The 21,496-nt window shown below is 38.7% G+C and overlaps 1 protein-coding gene across 1 annotated transcript; it reads right to left on the bottom strand.

Annotated features, from left to right (window-relative positions):
- Positions 1 to 122: 122 nt before the first annotated feature.
- Positions 123 to 20,728, bottom strand: slco1c1 (solute carrier organic anion transporter family, member 1C1). Its single transcript, XM_057323644.1, has 15 exons — positions 20,615 to 20,728; positions 17,775 to 17,925; positions 14,209 to 14,350; positions 11,839 to 11,971; positions 11,118 to 11,239; positions 10,478 to 10,624; positions 10,043 to 10,141; positions 8,373 to 8,618; positions 6,981 to 7,145; positions 6,345 to 6,540; positions 6,082 to 6,247; positions 4,749 to 4,918; positions 784 to 848; positions 529 to 646; positions 123 to 357 (listed from the first exon to the last, which is right to left on the bottom strand). The coding sequence occupies exons 2-15, from the start codon at positions 17,856 to 17,858 to the stop codon at positions 123 to 125; spliced, it is 2,088 nt and encodes a 695-aa protein (XP_057179627.1). The 5' UTR covers positions 17,859 to 17,925; positions 20,615 to 20,728.
- Between the last annotated feature and the right edge of the window lie 768 nt (positions 20,729 to 21,496).

The raw sequence follows: 21,496 nt of genomic DNA on the forward strand, positions 1-21,496 counted from the left end.
TAGACTATATCAAAACGACAGATTTCACATCATTTACATGGCTCCAGTAGAAAGATGAAGGTAACCGATCGAACAGACGCTGGATGGCGACCCTGTTGCTCCGTGTGTGCATATGGTGCGAGTCACAGACGCGTTTCCCGTTCTGGGTCGTAGTCTGAGGTTTGCGGCTCTGAGTTTGCACCGTTGTTTTCGTCCTTTCTAAGAGCCTGCAGTTCAGCGGCCGCAGCACCCGTGCCTCCGTTAGCCAGCGCACCTCGCTCTTGTTTCTGAACGTGCCATTTTAACACCACCAGACCCAACACGCAGAGGAAGAAAGATGCCGTCCGTAAACCCAGCGTCAGGCCAAGATATGCTATCCTGAGAAATACACCCCCCCAAAAAACATCTTATTAAACGCACTAGTGCCTGGAAATTTACCCTAAACCACAAATTAGTAGTAACCATAGTCTTAATACTTTTTTACTATAAGAAAAAACATGGTTCATTTTCAAAAGGGATCTGGACATGAAAAGCTATAATTGATTTTACCTGTAGGCCGTGGTGTTGTAGATTCGACAGGCTCCTCTGCCGCCACATTTCTTGTGACCCCATTTCAGACAGGTGGTGTCTATAATGGCTCCGAAGTATATAGGAGCTGGAATTCCAGCTGTGGGACGCAGACGCACACAAACACCAAAATAACAGACAAAATACATCATTAGATCATTCTTTATCATTACTATAGCGACTAAACAATTAGTTAACAGAAACATCTGAAGCACCAAAAACCGTAGCGTCTCTCACCCAGAGTTCTTGTTGCCAATGTGTGAAATCCCAAAGCTAAAGACTTCAGCTGGGGCTTGATGCATCTGTGGTCAAGAAAGAGTTTCATTTCATCACCATTTATAAAAATATTAAATATGAATAAGTACAGATTAACTTCATATTTGCAAATCACAAACAGATGTGGCCAGGAATGGATGATAAATACATTTTACTTATTAAAGCAACGCTTTAGAACTTTTGCTCACAGCTCCCCCATGTGGTTGATAAGCGCAGGTGTCTGTTACCAGTGTTGTAAATAATGTCGCTGTACAAGCTTCCCTGTGGGCAGCGCAATATACATGAATTTGCTTACTAATCTGATGGAACCGGTGAATGCAGAAACGTCGTTTGGAAACCATGTGGCACTGTTCCGCGAGCAGGGGATGTGCTGTGTGTACCGACCCGAACACAGAACTTACATTGTGTGGTTGTAGCTGTTATGAGGCTGCTCAGGTAGCAGTGGCAGTAGAATTTGTCTGGTTAAGAGCTGTTCTATACCACTGAAATAATTTGAGATACAAACATTTTAAGTCGAAAAACTACAAAGTGTTGCTTTAAAAAATTGAACCCCCTCAAGGAAGAATAACTCTAAATCTCAACGGAGATAAAGTTTATAAAACTTAACCGAGAACTAAAGAAGAACTTAGCAGACACAACAGTGTGATCTTCCATAGGTGGATTATTTTACCCAATCTTCTCGCTGAGCTTCCTGCAGCGTCACCTGACCTAGTCTAGCGTAGCATCGCCGCTTTCTTTGGAAAGGCCCGCCCAAGAGGCCATACAAGAGGTAAAGCAACCAATCACGTTTCGTTTTGTGCCGCGTCATGTTTAGAGGCGTAGAAATGTCCCCGCAGTAACAGACCGATGTACATTCACGAACGTGTCAAAAGTTAAACGAAACAACAATGATTATAAGTTTATGCCATGAACTTCGCATACTTTAAGAATTGAACGTTTAGTCAATCGTGATGAATTCTTATAGCAACCGTTGTAAACACGACAGCTTACTTAGATCAGAAGGCTTTGTTGTTTCCAGGCGGTCCGTTAAAGAACGCGAGACTCATGTCTCCCGGAAATCCTGTGAAATTGAACCAATCAGATTGTAACAAATTTGATCCAATATTATTTTAGACCAAGAGCTACATTAAAGTTCAGAAACTCAAGTTGACCTTGTCAAAACGGAAAAGTGTATTTAAAGAGTTAACATTTATAATTTCAAACACAAATAGTAGAGTATTGACAAATAGACATTGCAATTTCAAAACAAACATGTAATCTTAACTGAGAGTCCAGATACTGAAAGAATGTCCTTGTTGAATAAATGTCCATAGGTGAGGTATTCCATCAGGTAATCCACAAAGTGCACAAAACAACTTGGTCTCTTGAATATTTGGGTCAGTAGCACAACCAATATATTCAAGCTATGAGAACCAAATCTATCTGGACACCGGACCCAGTTAGGTAATCCTCCAGATCTTTTCTTTGAGTCTCTCACATCTCTCAGACCATGGCACATGTCTCCCTCCTCACCTCACTTCCTTTTTTCTCACCAGGCCTTTCTCTCCCCAGGTGTAAGCCTTTCAAAATAAAAGTCTTCTACCTTCTACTAAATTAATATGTATAGAATATGTATACTCCCAAAATAAACAATGAACAAAATAAGACATCTCAACTCAACTGAATTTTCCAGGAAATATTACAGTGAACATAAAATGAAGGCACAAATTAAGCCTACTTATACTATTTACTAAAATAATCTCTCTCAGAGATAACCTTAAAGTATATGTTGAGCTCTTTTTAAATGCCTTAACATGGCAATATTACAAGATGACGACTTCGAACATGCTGAAGTGTTTCCAGAAAAGTGCAATAGGGGCTGGCTGCAGCCGATGGGGTGAGTGGAGCTCCACTCAAAAGCGGAAATACGTCACGTCCTCCACTCGAAGCCCGAGTGGATATACGTCACCTAATTCTGACCTCAACCCGGAAGTCAATGTCAATAAATACTTGTAACGTTTTAATGCTACAAAATTATTGTTTAAATGTTATTAAATACATTTAATGTTACTAAATCCAGACACTGCTTCCAGGTTTGTATTTAGAAAGTAATCATTACAATAGTTAGCAGTGAACAATAAATGAAACATCAAATAAATTATTTTTTATAAAAATGAAAAATGTGAACACAAATAATTTAGGAATTTTATATTTAAAGCAAAATAACATACAAAACAACCACAGTAAAATGTTGAATAATTTCCATAAATTAAGTTTGAATTGTTTTGAGTAAAAAACACAAACTATATTTACAAAACACATCCACTGCAAGTAACAGTAAATAACGATCAACGAACGTTCTTCTCCTTCTTCTTTCCTTTTAATGGCGGGTGTTTTTAACATGTTTAGGTATATATCGCCACCTACGGTACCGGGTTGTGTAACATCAGGGTTTTCAGTACTTTGGTGGATTATATAAAAAAATCAGATTTTCTAAACCTGTATTTTAAAGAAATTCATGCAACATCAGCTAACATTGGCGAGACATCAATATTGATCGTCAAAAATATATAAATCCATCGTGTACATTTATCCTTTTAGCGTAATTTCACGGAAGCCATATGCGTTGTGCTTGCATTTCACGTTAAGACAGCGTCAGTCTGCAAGTAGTGTAGGGATGCTGAGATAAAATTACCCGAGTTAAAGTTCGAACTTCGGAGAGCCCAGCGACGCCATTTTGCCCCTTCTTTATGATTGAGTGGAGGTGACGTATTTCCTGTTCGAGAGTGGAGCTCCTCTCGGCCCATCGGCTGGAGCTAGACCACCTCTCGAAAAGTGTGCCACATGCATCAGACTTTCAGCCAACGGATCGTGGGCGTGACGTCAGAGGCTGAGACTACACCTGACCGAGCTTTGGGATAAAGCTGGCAGTCTAATGTGTTAAAAGGGAAAAGCTTTAGCATGGTAATCTAACGTTACAAGTGACTATAAACTTGTCTCGATTGGTTTTGCGTTCAGTCGTGGGATTGTTTTGACTGGCACGCAGCCCATCTCTAACATTAAGAACATTGCGGGGAAAATGACATTAGCGCCGCTGGTACATGATGTCTGTTTTCATCTGTAATCTGCTTGAGTTGAGGAAAAAACTCAGCACTGAACAGTTGTTTCTTTCGTTTTGTCATTAAAAAATAACAACCTAGATGGTGGAACCGCATGTTCAATATTAAAGTAAAATAAATGACTAAGTCAAGAATGAGAAATTAGGACGAGAGGTTTCAAGTCTGCATGAAACAACATTCAAAACCCATTTTACTTTGGTAATGTGATGAATTATATGTGACCCTGGACAACAAAACCAGTCTTATGGGTAAATTTTTCGAAATTGAGATTTTTACATAATCTGAAAGCTGAATAAATAAACTTTCTATAGATATATGAGTTGTTAGAATAGGAGAATATCTGGTTGAGATATAATCGTTTAAAACTCTGGAATCTGAGAGCGCAAAAAAAATCAAAATATTGAGAAAATTGCCTTTGAAGTTGTTAATCAGGGGCACTGTGGCAGACCATCCACTCACAAAAATAAAGTTTTTATATATTTAAGGTAGGAAATTTACAGCATAACAGAAAAATCGATAATTTTGACCCACACAATGTATTTTTGTCTTTTACTAAAAATGTTCCCGTGCTACTTAAGACTGGTTTTGTGATCCAGGGTCACATATTATAATTGATATTTCTCAAACTGTTTTTATCTTTAAAAGACTTTAATGACTTATGTTTGGAGGGGAGGAGATAAAAGTAAAATGTATATACCAAAATGATTATAATATTTTCATAACAGTGTCTATTCAGATTCATGTTGACATTCAATAGTGGCTGGCATGAGATTTCTAGTCTAAATCAGTTGATTTACTTCAGCGACCAATCAAGAGTCAGAAATTCACCTGATGAGCAGCATGTATCCCGGCGTTCCGCCCAATGAGATGATAAAGGAAGTGATGACGGACAGAGCCAGGAAGTATGGGAAGACTCGCTGGCAGCTGTCTCTGTTGTTACACTGACCAGCGCTGGCCGTTTGATTTCCACCCACTACACAACTGCACTGCTGGAACACCTACACACACACGCGCGCACACGCACACACACACACACACACACACACACACACACACACACACAGGTTTGATCAGCGACCAAAACAATGCACATTTCTATTGTGTGAATTTAGTTTCAACATGCAGAAGAAAGACGCTGGTGATGCGGAAGTACAGTAAATGCACAGTGATGCTATGATTTTATGAATAGGCCTATAATTTTTTATTATAATATTACTGTTTGACCTCAGATTAACTGAGAAACGTTATACTTTTAATTTGATGAAACAATGTGATAAAAGAAATCACTCATCAAAAACAAAAAACGATTTCTTAGTAAAACGTGTACACTGAAATCCAAAAGATCACTAGTAAATATGCTTCAATTTTGTATTTTTTATTTGTATTTTGTATTTGTTTGTTTTTATTTAAAGTTATTATTAGCATAACAATTGGACTGACGTTTGCATGAATTTAATCATTCATTCAGTATTTTGTATGTTTCTTTCCTTGAAACTCTGGAGTTCATTACAACTTGTTTTAGCAGGACTTGAGAATGTTGCAAAGCACATTTTATTAATGGCAGAAATAAAGCAGAATCATTTACTGACAAAATGTGTATTTCCAGGTTTAAATAAAAAATGTGGTCTCTTTCTCAGGGCAGTTTTGGACACCGCTTTATCTTTAGATCTTGATTGTTAAAAGTTAGTCTACATTAGTTGTCAACAACTGATGTGCTGAATAAACAGATCGTCACAATGTGCTCTTTGTCTCGAATCATTGGTCCTGTTTAATTCTGAACAAATGTCTGGAGTTACACAATTCCTTTGTTCGACAAAAGTTCAACAGAAAGGGACAAAAGATACAAAACGCCTGGAATATGCAAGAGACACGGGATGTTCAAGAGGAAAACAGTCTACAGACTATCCAAGTAAGGTGGACTGAAATGTCAATGTTTAGACAGAAGAGGGAAGTCACAGTCTCAGGAAGTTTCGGAGAAGTCAAGAAAATTCAAATAAGCCTTTGAGCTGAAGACAAACAGGTTGTGCACACCCTTGAATGAGCGCTGGGAAAACCAGACTTCAAACCTGCACACATTGTCGCTCATTTTCTTTGAAAACGCAAGACAACAAACACGCTCCATTGTTCCAAAATCACGCATCGGCCGAGAGCCTGTACTTACCGTTTTCATGCCAGAGCCGCGGGACGTCTGGCATCCAGCCAAGCAGGGAGAGACGTACGTGAGGCCATTCTCACCGCACACGGGGTCCCAGTGTGTCTCAGGACACTGACAGTCAGCGTTGCAGGTGGAAAACAGAGATGCGTCCTCTTTGTAAAGACGGCCCGTCCTGTTAGGCACACGCAGGCAAAACAGCTGATTATAATAATCACAGCGTTTGGCCCTGTTTAACGTTTAGCAAAATCTGACAGCTGTCATTTTCCTACCCATTGTATGAGACGGTGATTCCGGCCACGTCGGCATTCTCACATCCCATGGCGAAGAAGAAAAGAGACAGAAAATATCCCAGGAGAGACGTTCCCAGAGCAAACCTGGCCGCTCCCATGATGCTCAGCTTGAACTTCTTCATGATCAACCCTCCTGAAAACATTCCCAAAGCTACAGCTGGGATGTTAATCACTCCTGAAAAAACCCATTCAGACATTCAGAAAACTCGGATCGCAGGAGCAGTGTCACAGATCGAATACAAATCCTGAGTCATTTCTTCTCTGTGGTTCAAAGGTTACGGGACTGTTTGTTTTCCCTCCCGTCTCATGTTCAAAAGCCGATGCCGTTTCCAAAACACACAATGGTCTCTGATTTCCACATACGTTGTGTCCACCCATAGGTTATTATTTCTGGATTTTATTCTCTTTTATATGTATTAATGATTCATGTCCTGCTGAGATTCAACCGGATTACATAAACCTCCAGGACAATTAAGATTTGATATCAGAACCAAGACTAATATTGACCACGTATGAATAAAAATCGTACATAAATCAAAACAAAACAAGATAACCTTAAACTCAAGGGTTACAGACAGGCCATATGTGTACATATGTGTGTACAAAAACACATACCCATGAGAAAGTTGGCTTTAAACGCAGACTGTCCGTAGTGCTGCTCGATGTATTTTGGCTTGTACGTCACCATGCCGATCAAAGAGTTGAATTGAATGATAGTGACACACAGATATAAAAAATAAACCGGGTTTCCCAACAGGGATCTCAATGTTGGCAGGAAGTCTGAAAAACATAAACGTGAAATGTTTTAAGAATGATCCCACACCAGAGCTTAGAAATTAAATATGAAGGTTAATGAAACAGAACAAGCTGAAACAGAAATACAGTGACGCTCTAGAAAGGATTTGGACACTTAAGGTACACTTGAAATGTATTAACGTCATTACATTAGATACCACATATGAAATCCAGTAGCATCTGCAAAAAACTACTTTCACTTTTTTGAGCATTTTGTAATGAAAATGAATTGAAGTCATGGTGATTTTAAAGTTAAATTTAATCTTTAGTTAAATTCTGAAAATGCACTTCCTTCCTGTAATGACTATCCATCTTAAATGACATATGTTAGACGGCTTGTGCGGAGCATCCTTTAACTCCTCCCCTTCAACTGTCAGTCTGCTGCCAGTTCCATTTCAAAATGCAACGGCTGTTTTTATACATCCAATCAAATCGCAGAGAAATACGAAAGCCATGCCCACTAATTTTCTCATTAGAAATTCCATTTCACCTGGAAATGCGTCAAAATATGGAAGAAAAAACGATCTCAACTTCCGGTTCACTGGGACTTTAAGTGGATGTATGAAGTTCTCCTCAGGTTCACACAGGTGTCCAAGCAGAGTAACCACAGGTGTACATCATCACATTAACTGTGATTGACAACCAATTAAAAGTGTCACGTTCTTGTATTCTTTATTATAAATAGTACATCCATTGTTTTATTATCTACCATCTACTAACTTTCTGCTTGTTTTTTCTTGAAAAGTGTGCTTGTGCATTTCTTATGCAACTATTCTTCTAATGCAATTACATTCATAGCATTCTGCTTACTTTCTGTTATGTTTATCACTAACAAAATTAACTAGACGTTTCATTGCAGAACATTTTTTTATGTATAGCTATAGACGTTTTCAGCGGCAACAACATAAACAAATGTTTTGTGGCCCAAAGTTAACTTCTGGTACCTCCGCAAAGAATTGATAACTGTTGAGTAGTTTTTATATACTTTAATGCAATGAATATACATTCAAATATTCATATAAATTAATAGGAATATAAATAGAATATAAAATAAATTGTTATATTACTTCAGGCCAGGCTCGTGCATCCCATGAAACCATTTATACGTGACCTATAAACAAACTGAATTGAATTCATATTCATTGTATCTAAAATGTTCAGATCTATCTTTTTGTACATGTGTAAATGTAACCTGGGATCGATTCTGTTCACCTTTGGCCATTTCCAGGAGGTTTGTGGGCTCATCTGCGTGATATTTGTGCTCCAGCAGGGGCGAGCCTTTGATGAAACTGGTCCTCTCAGGAGAATACTTGGCAAGCCGTCTTTCCGGCAGGGGTAAAGACTTAGGCAGGAACCAGAACGGCACGGCTGAGAAGAGCGTGATGAGTCCTGCAATGAGGTACCCCAGCCACCAGGCACCCACCCAGCGCGCATCTCCTGGAGTGATGCTGATGCTCTCTGTGAACATGAACACACACACACACACACACACACACGTGTCAACAGCAGGAACATAGATGCTCGAGGCTCACTGAAGCTCATCACATGTTCAGAAAATTTGGGCCAAGCAGACGGATGAAGCAGACATAGTGGGAATAAACAGACTGTGATCCACAGACAGATCTCTCTCTCTTTTGCTCTTGAATTTTTTCGACACTCTCAGTAGAGCATCTTATGTTTGCATTTCACATACAAATGTGCATTGATTTAAACCGAACAATTCTGCCAAAACAGTTCATGCTGTCAAAATAAATTGATTACCTTTAAACTGAGATTCTTTGCTAAACAACCACGATGTCAAAATATTTTGATAAGTATGCCTAATCTAAGCATGAGTAATTGCTGAAATATCTTTCCCATCATCTTCCATAGATTCATGTGTCATAAAAAAGTGGATTGTGTTTATGTTATATTATTTAGTTTCATTTGATCACAATGTATTAAGGATGCTTCTGCTTTTATTGGCTGGACATCCAGACATTTGACAGATTTTATGTTTTTATTATCTTGCTATATCGTCTTGGCTTTGGTGTGTAATGCAGTGCTATATTTTCCACACAGATGGGCTTTGTCCCCATTTCACATTAATACATAAACACACACCAAACAAACATTTCTACAAGGAATTAGCCGCACACGTCATGATTTACAGATCGTAGATTAAACGCTGATTTCCAAACATGCAAACAACTTAAATATTTATGAATATTACATGTTTTAGTTGCCCTTTAACCTTCAAATCTTACTTTCTAGGCAGAATCATGAAACATCTTATCCAAAAGATCTGTTGGCAAAATCTCAACTGAACGTTTATGAACTCTCCATCATCCCCAGTCGAGTAAAAAGTATGTTTAAATGCCAAAAATGCACTCAGGTCCAAAATAAATAACCTCTGGGGCTTTCAAACAAGAAACAACAAAGTTCCATGTTGCCTTTGGCTTTTGTCTGAGATACAAACAGAATGAGAACAGCGTGAAAACGCTGAATTTCCTCCAGATTTGAGGACAGTGGCTATAACAGGAATTCAGAATGCACAAGAACTACATATAACATATTGTATATGTAATAGATAGTAAATCAAATTGGTTAATCAGTTTCGGACTTCTGTGTTGAATTTGTTCTAAATGTTCACTGAATGAGAGAGAAATAAATAAAAGGGAGAGATAGAAAGTCAGAGAAAGAGAAGGAGAGAGAGTATTCTCATGGTCAAGTTTGTTGTTGGGATCTGTGTCATCCAGTACACTTCTCTGTTGAAAAAATGTACACCTTCACATACTGCACGTCTGAGTCACAAGTGAACTCAATGACTATTCTAGAAAATATCAAACTCAACTCAAACTCAAAGTGGCAAATCTTACAATGGCATATTTCACTTCACTCACCCATGTTGACAAATCCAATGTCCACATAAATCTTGGCACAGACAGACCCCAGCAGGTACCCAAACACTGGACCAATGACCGATATCGTCTGGACACATCCTGATTCAGACGATAAATGAATTGATTAGTTGTGTCTCGTCTGGGGTGTCTACCGAGAAAAGAAAATGCTATCTAGGAAAAAACGAATTCCAAAGAATAGACTAAGAGAGTCTGCAAACTCATGAACCAGCACACAACATTCACATAATATTAAGGATGTCAATCATTACCAAACCGTGCCTCTAAACCTCCATCCATTCACACAAGATTTTATAATATGTCGGCAACTTTTTAAATTGTTATTTACAGTATACACACATGCAGGCATATTTGTCTGATTCGGTTGAAACATAAGCATACACAAAAATATACATAAGAAAAGGTTCTTGTATGTACCGATGTAGAAGGCTGCGTTTTCCTCCAAAGCGTGGTCGTCTATGTATGAAATTCCCAGAGGTTGCACGGGGGTCTCACCAATTCCACGCAAGATATTCCCCACAAAAACATAAATCCACATAGACAACCTGGACTCCTGTTCACAACCTGAGACACGGGGAACAAAACTATAAATTGTGAGTTTTTGTGCAAACTGTGAGACAAATTGTGCGTTTCAAAGAATAACAAAGTTACACTCTTAAAAATAAAGGTGCTTAAAAGGTTCTTCACAGCGATGCCATAGAAGAACCATTTTTGGCTCCACAAAGAACCATTCAGACAAAGGTTCTTTAAAGAACCATCTCTTTAATCTGAAGAAGCTTTTTCGCCACAAAGAACGTTTTGTGAAACAGAAAGGTTCTTCAGATGTTAAAGGTTTTTTATGGAACCATTTAGATAAAAAGGGTTCTTCCATGGCATCGAAGAACCTTTTGAAGCTCCTTCATTTTTAAAAGTGTGCAATAACATTGTATGGACACAAAACCACTTCTTAAAATATCTTCTTTTGTGTTCCACAGAAGAAAGAGACATACAGGTTTTGAATGACATGCGGGTGAATAAATGATGTTCTCATTTTCCCTCTTAGTAAGTAATTTGGTACCTGAGCTGGGTATTGAAGATGTGCTGGGACCTGTGGACGGAACGCTGGCAGACCTCGCTGGACACGGAGACAGATTATTGCTCGAGTTCACCGATGATCTAATCGATGTTTCGAACTTGTATCTGTATCCACGACACCAATGCCGCCAATGCAACATGGGGAACACCACATAAAATGAGAACAGAAGATTCAGATGAATGAGATCTCTAGGCCATCTGTGCACCAGGATGCATCTTTGACAAACCATATGCATCAAAAGATGCACATGAACACAGCACTTTAAACCATCTTGGAAATAACACCCACGTCTCTTTTAAGAAGGCATAACATTTAATTCATCCACGTTGTGTCTTTCCAAAGTAGAAAGTAAATCAGATGACACTCTCCAGGCTGAAAATGCTTGTTGGTTTTCAAAAGAGGTGCCATATGAGCAAGGTCATGTAAAATTCAGCTTGTTCTATAATTCAGCGTGAAATGTTTAATGCGGATGCCAAGAATCATATCTGATACAGAAACATGGAAACATGATCAGCGCACAAACACACCGAATGGTGTTTCTGGTCTGGAGAGTTAACAAGATCAAACTGAATCCATGTGACCCTCTGAAACAGCTCAGCTTATTAACAGAGAACCGTCTGAGTCAATGCGGTCTGATCTACTGGCATGCGTTTCATCAGACATCTCTGGGTATTTTTAAATCGCTGAGAAACCTTGGGCTTACCGTCCGATAATGAAATGGGGCAAGGCAATTAGAAACGTCCCTATTGACATCAGCAGGCAGCCGATGGCTATGATCTTCGGACGGTGAAGTTTGGCACCGAAGTAACTCACAAAGGCAATCACCAACAAGTTACCTAAGAGCAGAGACAGATTGTGTTTTTGTTTTTCATGTGGAAACTGTTTCTACAGTACAAAACATATGTCGATAATTAGATCTTCAGATTTGCACTTTGACTCAACAGTGTGCTGTCTTCTTAATAAACCTCACAATCAAATCCGCTTCACAAACTCTCTAAACACTGTGTTGGTTCCCAACAAACAACTCATTTCTACATGATTGACCCCTTTAGTCTTCAGTGAACTATGAACTGTGATGGCAAACACACAAGAATGTTTAAGATGTGCACATGAACATCAGCACAATGTCGTATTTTCCAGCTCTATCTTCTGAATCAGACAGAATTTTTAAGTTTTATTTCCCAAATAAAAATCTGTCTAAATATTTTTTTTAAATAAATGAAACATAGAAATGTTACCTAAGCTGAAATAAGTTTAAGTTGAGGTCTAAAAATCTAATAATTAGACCTGAATAAATACTAGGGGTGCTAACGATACACTCCGCTCACGATTCGATACACTATACTGGGTTTAATATTTGAAAAAAAAATTAAATAAGAAACTGACACTCAAATGACAGTTTTTCCCAAAAACATGAATCATTTTTAGTACCATTTGTTATTTTGTTAAAACATTGACAACATTTAATGTTTAATGCAACCATCTTTATGTAAACTAATTAAAAATGAATAGATCTGTCACAGAAAAATAAAACTGAATTTTAACATAAAAATAATAAAAATAAACTAAAATGAAAATAAATAAAACGTATGTAGGAATATAAAAATAATCAATAAAATGAAGAAAGAACAAACAAAATAGCTAAAAATTTAACTACATTTAACATGACAACCAAAATTATAAAAATTAAAGCTAGTTCAAATGATTAATAAAACTACTATAAAACTAAAATGAAACTTTTGAACTCTGATCCATTCAAATAAATGACACACCTAATGCACAACAGATCTCAACAATGTCTCAAACTGAGCTCAGATTTGTCAAAACTGTAATCAAAAGTCAATATTTTTGAAGATCTCAATATAAACTCAAACATTTCTCATAAAATTGACCCAAATCCAGATTATTTTACCTCTACAATCTACATTAATTTACACCTCCATACTCTTCATGTGTTTCAACAATTACACTCTCATTTGTTTCTCTTTGTATTTCTCTTAAGCAATTTTAAAAGAAACATAATGTCTTCACTTAAACGAAACACAACTGAGAACTCAAAACTCAAATCTCCGTAGCTTTGATAGAGCAACATCTGAGCAATAACATTTTTCTTTGGGCATTTAATGACCATATTGTGTCATAAATATTCATAAATTTCACAAAAGATCAGAATGTTTCTGAAAGAGTTCACATGTCTGTGAAGACTCGAGAGATCTTTGTGAACACATCACTGCTTACAAAACAAGAGGACACTTCATGGGTTTATCTGGTTTCTCAGAAATCCAGACCAGGGTTGAGTTTACGAGGTTAGTCTAACCAAAGAGAAACGACTCATCCAAACATTACAGAGTTTGTTAACACACAGTAGCCTTTGTTCAACACTTCGAGACGCGAGTTTGCACTTGTTTATAACGGGGACGGAAGACACCGGAGCGTGTGATGCTAACTCTGACACATGATCTCTGTGAGGCTGCGCTCTCTGTCCCGTTTCCATGGCAACACTCCTATGGAAACACTGGTTGCTAGGGCCACGTGAACAGCGGCTGAGGTAGCGTGAGCCGGGTTTAGCCTCCGTGTCATTGCGTGAGATTACAGAAGCGTGATCTCTTACCTCATCTAGCATGTCATTTTTATAAATTGCATATGAATACTGTATATATATATATGATCACATTTAATAATAGAAATGGTTGTTGTTATTGGTATAACTGGTATTTTAGTAAAAATGATTCAATAATATTAAAACAATAATTAAAAAATGTAAACAAAACTTTCATTGAGACTTTAAAATGGATTTGCATTTGTTATTATGTACGGTGAACTATACGTGACCATCAGGACTCTTTACCCACAGCTGTGGTTTGTTTAACACATTTGCAGTTTTTTTTCTTTTTGTTGTATAACATACAGGACGACAGTATACCATAGCTGTAAATTGCAACATACACGGTGCGTCTCAGTATAATTTCACCCGTCTTTAATACAGCACGGACGTGAGCCCTGGCAACCTGAGGTTATAACATCGAAACGGAAAATGAGAGGGTCTGTTGACGCATGAGCATCTGGTTCTTACCTATTTCAAAGCTGCCGTCAATGACACCTATTAAGTAACTGGGGATGTCGAAGCGTCTTTCCAGCTGAGTTATTGTGCTTTTCATATAGCTCCCAGATAATGACTTGGCGAAATAGGCGAAAGACAAGGCCACGAGGAACATCTGTAACGAGAGACACAGAAAGACAGATTTTATTCCCCGGCACTTCGCTGGATGTTGCGTGCGCATCTCGCGCTGGTGCTCATTAACCTATTTTCAGCCACGTGAGCATCTCTTCATTAATATGCATTTAAAATCATACAGATAGAAAAACAGAGGGGTGGATGAAGAGACGGAGGGAAGGGGGGATTGGATGGGGGGCACATTTCTCGAGCCATGTTGCATTGTGGGTAGACAAAAAGGGGATTAGGGGAGCTTATGCCATGCTCTTGAGCGACGCCGCTGCATTCAGCCCAGTGACTTAAGCTTCCATATGTGCAAAACAAGTGGAAAAATGAGCTGTTGCTTCTGATGAGGAAACGCTGACACGTTCATCTCAGCATCTCGGTCCAAAACATCAGCATTCACAGTGGGTTTGACTCGACACAGCGGTGCATCTTCACTCTTGTGGGGTTTCCTGCGCACATTCGCATCCACTGCATCCAAATTAATGATCAACGGAAATGTTGGAAAAATGAAAGAGAGGGTGACAGGAAAAGAGGAGAAGAATGGAAAACATTTTTTGGTTGGAATACACATTTTTTATAGTACAAAACCTGCTGAATCACTTTATAGAGGTAATCAGAATACAAATACACATCGCTGGTCTGTGGTTCCCCTCTTCAACATAAATCCCACTGTAAAAGCAAATTTAATTTATTCTAAACATACTGTATGACTCAAACAGATGGAAACATAACACAGACTATTCATCCATCACCTGTGGAACCATCAAATAAATGACAAAATAAGACTTACACAGCAATGAGATAAGTTGGGGAGCAAACGGAGCAATCGGTTCTCCTCTCAAACTGTGCTAAGATTTGCCAACATGAAACCTGAAATCAAAAGTCCTTTACGTTTTCTGAGTAATGACAGAGCAACGTCTAAGCATAAAACCTTTAAAGGTGACATGACACAAAGATGAATGTTGTTCAACTAAACAAATTACCACACAACCGGAAACCCTTCTCGGTCACGCAACCCCACATCACTGCTACTCATAACGGATTGTGTTTTGGTACGCTCACATTTCTGAAAGATTTATGGTAACTGTGGGCTATGGGGACAGCGCAAAGCACGCTGGGATTGGAGCAGTATCATTCACCGAATAACAAATTTCTCAGACATAAACTGTAAACATTTGTATGTAACATGTTGAAGAGAAAAGTAAAACACGTCAGACTCAATTGCAAACTCACGCTAGTGGGTCATTTTGGCACGCTGTGGAATTCATGACCAGGCGCTCAGAATAGAAACAAAGATGAAAGGTGAATGACAATCAACCGTCTAGCACCACTTTACAAACAACAAGTGTTGCACAAATTTCCCCCGGGTGAACAAATAAAATGCAGAAACATCTCCAAACGACTGGTTGGAGAGGTCTGTGGATGGCCCAGCTGCTGTCACTGAGTTCAAATCCCATTAAATTTATGAGCGCACCATCAACGCACGACGTCGCTCATCTCCTTGGATCGCATTACACATGGATGCAGTAACATGACCGGCAGCAAACAGCAACACGTGCACGAGGTGGCCTCTGGCTAATTTTCAGCCTTTACAACAGTCCAGAGATTTCCTCACTTAAGAGCACATGGATTATGGATTTCTCAAGCATGTGGACCAGGACTGTTTAGGGCCAACGCGGAATCTGTATAGTTTAAATAGATGTCAATTGCATGACTTTACAGGTGGATAGAAGCAAATAAGATGCTTGCAAATTATATTTTCTTAAAGAAGTTTAAACTTTTATTTTTTTGAGCTGTCGATTTTGTGGTAAAATATGACCTACGCTGTTTTTTGACGTTTAATGTCAAGCATTCATATTTTTCTCAATATGAGCTAGATGTTACTAACGTCTTCGTTTCTTGTCTTTTTATTCCTCGGGGAAAAACATACAGCTACAGCACCACTGGAAATTCTAATAGGCTTTGGCTTTGCTATGAGGGTCTCTGCGCGTTCAAACACAATACCTTTATTCATCATCTTGAGATTCTGAAGCGTGCAAATCATTCAAGATCAAACCTCAGGCCAAAGTAAAAATTCTGAAAATCAGAACGCATTTATTGAAGGTTTATGAAAAGGACACATCTATACAAGTAATTTACCCCACCCCTCCACGGTCTGTTTTCACAAACTGCCCTTTTCTTTGTGTCCTTCCTTTCGGTTACTTTTTTACAATAATCTGAATCTAAGCTGCTTTTTCAATATTGTCTCACACAAATGTAATCCTAAACAAAAACAATCCCCACATTTAAAGCTGCATGTGCCAAATCTTGAAGACATGTAGAAAGATATTTCATGTCACTAATGACGTGTTTCAAGCCTTTGAAAGTCTGTCATGTGGTTAGTCTGAGAATAACAAACCTCAGCAACACTTCACACTGTAGCGCCCAGAGGGTTCGATTCTCAGCCCGAGTCAGATGATGTCTTCTCTTGAAAAAGATATTTAACCCCTGCTTGTCCTGAAACTAACTCTGACAGCATGACAATATTGACAATCCTCTTCAGATTCTCTTCCTGTGATTCACTGCTCGAAAAACATTTCTATATTCTACATCATAAATTACAACATAGGAATACAATACATTTTTAATATTTTTAAGTGTTAGTCTGAGTTCTTAATAAACATTATTAAAGGAGTAATTCACCTTCAAAATGAAAATTCTGTTTTGTATGACTTTCTTTCTTCCACAGAACACAAAAGAAGATATTTTGAAGAATGTTGTTAACAGCACCCCATTCCCTTGCATTGGTTACAATAGAAGTGAATGGGGGCTCTGCTGTTCTGTTACCAACATTTTTCAAAATATCTTCTTTTGTGTCACACAGGTTTGAAATGACAAGAGGGCGTGTAAATGATGACAGAATTTTCATTTTGAGGGTGAATTACTCCTTTAAGTAAAAAGTTAACAAAACTGAAAGTACCAACAACAAAACAGAATTCTTTTATCTGTAAAGAACCCTCTAAATTTGTTAACAATTTACCTCCTATGAAATCCTATGTTAGCATGTGTGAATTTTGCTTGGGTAAACCTCTTCATTACGAGCTTATAATATCTCTGATGATGCACATGGCCATGTGTCTTATAAAGAGAGTTTACATAGCTGAATGGATCTTCTGTGGCCGCAGTGCGCACTAGCGAGCATGACACACTTATCATTTACATCATTACCTATAATCATCTCATGAGGAGCGACCACTCAAACAGTCTCTGTTCTCCAGCCGCGGCTCTTAAAAAGAAGAATCTTCCACAAACTGAAGCTAAATCTTCTCATAACGCCATCGGCTCTCACAGAGACTGTTACCCATAAAGCACTGGACCAAATTATTGTCTTTAATTTAGGTATCAACACAACGTTGCTGTAGAGTTCGAGTAGATTTTACCTTTAGACTTGAGCAACAGTGACTCCGCCCCCTCAATTTCGGGCCATTCGCCAGTGATGGTCTCTCCTTGTTTGGCAGGTCCATCCTCCAGAAAAAAAATCTAATTTAGACGTCTATCTGATGTTATTTTTTGCCATTTATACATGCAAACCTGCAAGAGAGAGAGAGATTGTGTATGTGAGCCATTTCACCTTCCACAAGTGCTTTAAACAAAAATATGCCGTTGCTTCACAGGTTTTGAGTATAGGTCTTGACAAAATGGTACAGATTCTTACATTGTGAGTGAAATGTAAGGGATAAAAATAAACTTTGAAAACGATGCAAATCTTTCAGTTTTTTGATTGAAGTGACAAGTCCAAAAATACATGCAGAGAGATGGTAGAAATACTGACGCTCCCAGGAGAAACCTGCTTCAACTTGGATAAAGAACGTTCCCGGTACAAGTTTCACAGGTTGAAAATACTTAGTTTAAAATTATGTTGACAGATATAAAAACAAAACAAAAGTAACCTTTATGGTGTAAAAGACACAAGGAGATTTTCTTATTATTCTTTCTTTAAAGCAAATAATTGTGGCATTCGTTTTCGGCATGTCTCTTTGTCACCAAAACAAACTTTTCTCATCGATTCAAACAAAAACGTCATAAACCAGAAATCAAACTTTTATTGATGGACACATGATCCACATCCTGACTTCAACTTTTTGTATCTTACATAAATGAGCAACTATTATAACTGACATTTATAAGAGACTACAAGCATCGGTATAGACTGAAAATGTAGCAATTTAAGATTAGATTGTGAATTCTGATTGAACTCGACGAGCATCTGAGTGCCAAGCAGTTAAAAGAACATCAACTGAACTATATATAGAGGCTGCCTTGAATTCATAAACCTTTGGACATGAAAAGCATGCAACCCCATTTAGAAATATTGCAACAGCCTTCACAGCCACATACAAGCAGGATTATTTACTAATCATTTAGATGCTTTTGATGTCGCTACACTTCTTAAAGGGGCAGTCCCCATGGAATAACATGAAGTCCAGTGTCTTTCTCAAGGACAGCGCTGCTCATTTATAATTCAGCCCTTTTTAGAAACTAATACTGACATACTTTTTTCTTTTTTCATATTGTCTTCCAACAGCCCAAAAGGGCTCATGTGACACCCATTTTCATCTCTCTCCACTGGCTACCGGTTGAAGCCCGTATCAGATTCAAGTCACTAATGCTTGCCTACAGGACTATCACTGGATCTGCACCGGCATACTTTCACACCCCCCTGCACTCACCCCATCATGATCCCTGCATTCAGCAAACCAGCGGAGTCTTGTATTGCCTTCCCATAAGGGCAGTAAATCGCTTTCCCGCTCATTCTCATTCACAACTCCTCCCTGGTGGAACATTCTTCCTAACTCGGTCCGGTCAACCACATCTCTCACAACATTCAAAAAACGATTTAAAACCCATCTCTTCTGGGAATACTTGACAGACAAATGAAAAAAAACCTCTCTAACACTAACCCTCTCTCTTTCTCTCAACAGGTTGTAACGGCCACATAATGTTTTAAGGTGTGCATGTGCCTTTAAGATGCCTGATGACTATACTGCTGTGATGCGCATGCACGGGCTCCTGTGTGAGCACGCGCAGTCGCAGAGAGGTGAAGGAGAGTGATGGTCGATCTAGCTCTACCGCTGACAACGTGTGTACGTTATTTACTTTTGTTTGTGACGGTACCAGAGTGTTTTTGTTTCCCGTTTCTGTACTCGCTCCCTTACGTGTGTATAACAAGAGTTCTGGTGCAAACCGCTATAAAGGTTGTCAAATGACTATCTAATGGACTCGTGTTTCCTTCTCCTCTGGCCATCTGTTTAAATCCGGGTAACGTTGGCTCTAACTCTCTGGCCCGCCGTTACAAGGTAGTGGTCTAGCTTTTGTTGAAACCAGTAACTTTGTATTGGCACCTATTGTATTATTGCTCCTGTATGACGTATCGCTTATTGCTCCCTGAACTCTTTGTAAGTCACTTTGGATAAAAGCGTCTGCTAAATGTAAATGTAAATATATTGGACCCTTTTATTATTTAATATAAATATAACAATACCATAATTCAATTATTTTATTGTCAACAAAAAACACACCACTTTGATTAGGTTTGAACCTGCAATCTTTGGATGCAGTATAGTCAATGCAGTCATATGCATATGCATTGCTTTCATATACATCAGAGAAAGGAAGGTAAACGGTTTTTGGTCTTGTAAGCTGATGTGGATGAGTGGTCATGACAACCAGTGCGCAAGTGCGCCTCATTAACCACCTAGTGCACATGAATCCACGAGTGACAAATCCACGAACTAAAGAATACAAAAAAGCAAACAGCATCTCACAGACATTCAGATACCAGTGGATTTATAAAAGACATTGTATAGACTAATAACGATGCAGTGAAACGCATAACAATCCCCCGACAACCGGTTTATGGATATACGCATGCATAATTAAACCACGTTTTCAAATGGTTGTTATTATTGTTATTCTTATGACCATGACGCTAGAATTATGACATCTCAATCCTCACAACTAAACTAGTAAACAGCGCAAACAGATATTAGCTGTCACGCAGACCTACTTTTAACGAGCAGATGTTGCTTTTCCCCTCTTCTTACGCACGCACGCACGCGGCTTTGCGCTCCACCAGACCCATTTTAAATCATGTCATTTGCGCAATGCATATCCATAATTTGTAAGCAAAGAGGGCGAGATGAATTAGGTCAAACTGTCTTGTGCCTGTCTGTCTCTCTGTCTGTGTCGGTAGATGGAAGAGCATTTGTGATATACTCACGAAACCTTCGGAATAGAAGATCCACAGCTGTGCGTCACCCTCTCCTGTGTGTTATCCAATCTATGGATATGTAAGTATCTTCAGTGGTCCAGTGTGAGTGTGCATGGAGCAGATCATATGTGTCAGGTTTCCAGGGGAAACAAACTTCCCACGGCTCGCTGGAGAGAAGGAAAGGCACTTGGTCCCGATGTGTTTTCCAGCACTCCCACTCGTATTCGTTTATTTCACCTCCGGCTCGATGTTTCCGGAGAGTTTAATCTTTTTGACATCAATCTTATAGGTTTTCACGAGCCTTTCCTGAGAGGCGAAACAGTTTCTTCTGCGCGAAGCTGCTGGATGGATTGAGCTGAAGCACGTGATGAGCGCGCAGCGCGTCTCTGGATGGTGCCGCTTTAGATCAGATGATGCGTAAATGCGCGCACGCATCATTTCATCACGCGTTTATAAGACAATCTATAATAACCTTCATTAACAAAATGATAATAAATAAACAAATAAATCGTTAACAGATCATTATTAAGACTCGAATAAGTTAACTAGGGTTAGTTACTTCACCAGCTATGGTAGCGGATCTTTAATTCCAAGACGCAAATTAAAACTTTCTCAAACAGTTTTCTCGGTATGTTATAATAGCTTCATAATGCTGAAAACCCTATAGGCTATTTAATGGCAGGTTCCCATTGTCAAACGTACCCGTGTGACCTAAGGCGCATGTTTGTACCGATTAATCTGTTTAACGTTTTTTTCTTGTGGAAATGTTTTATGTAAAAACTTGCCCCGGTGTCCCCGTTAGTTAAATACCAATATATAAAATACACAAATCTATATTTAATAACATTTAAAGACACATGCATTTCATTAAAATTACATGTAAACTCAAGG

The sequence above is a fragment of the Triplophysa rosa genome, linkage group LG24 (genome assembly GCF_024868665.1).
Source record: "Triplophysa rosa linkage group LG24, Trosa_1v2, whole genome shotgun sequence".
NCBI lineage: Eukaryota > Metazoa > Chordata > Actinopteri > Cypriniformes > Nemacheilidae > Triplophysa > Triplophysa rosa.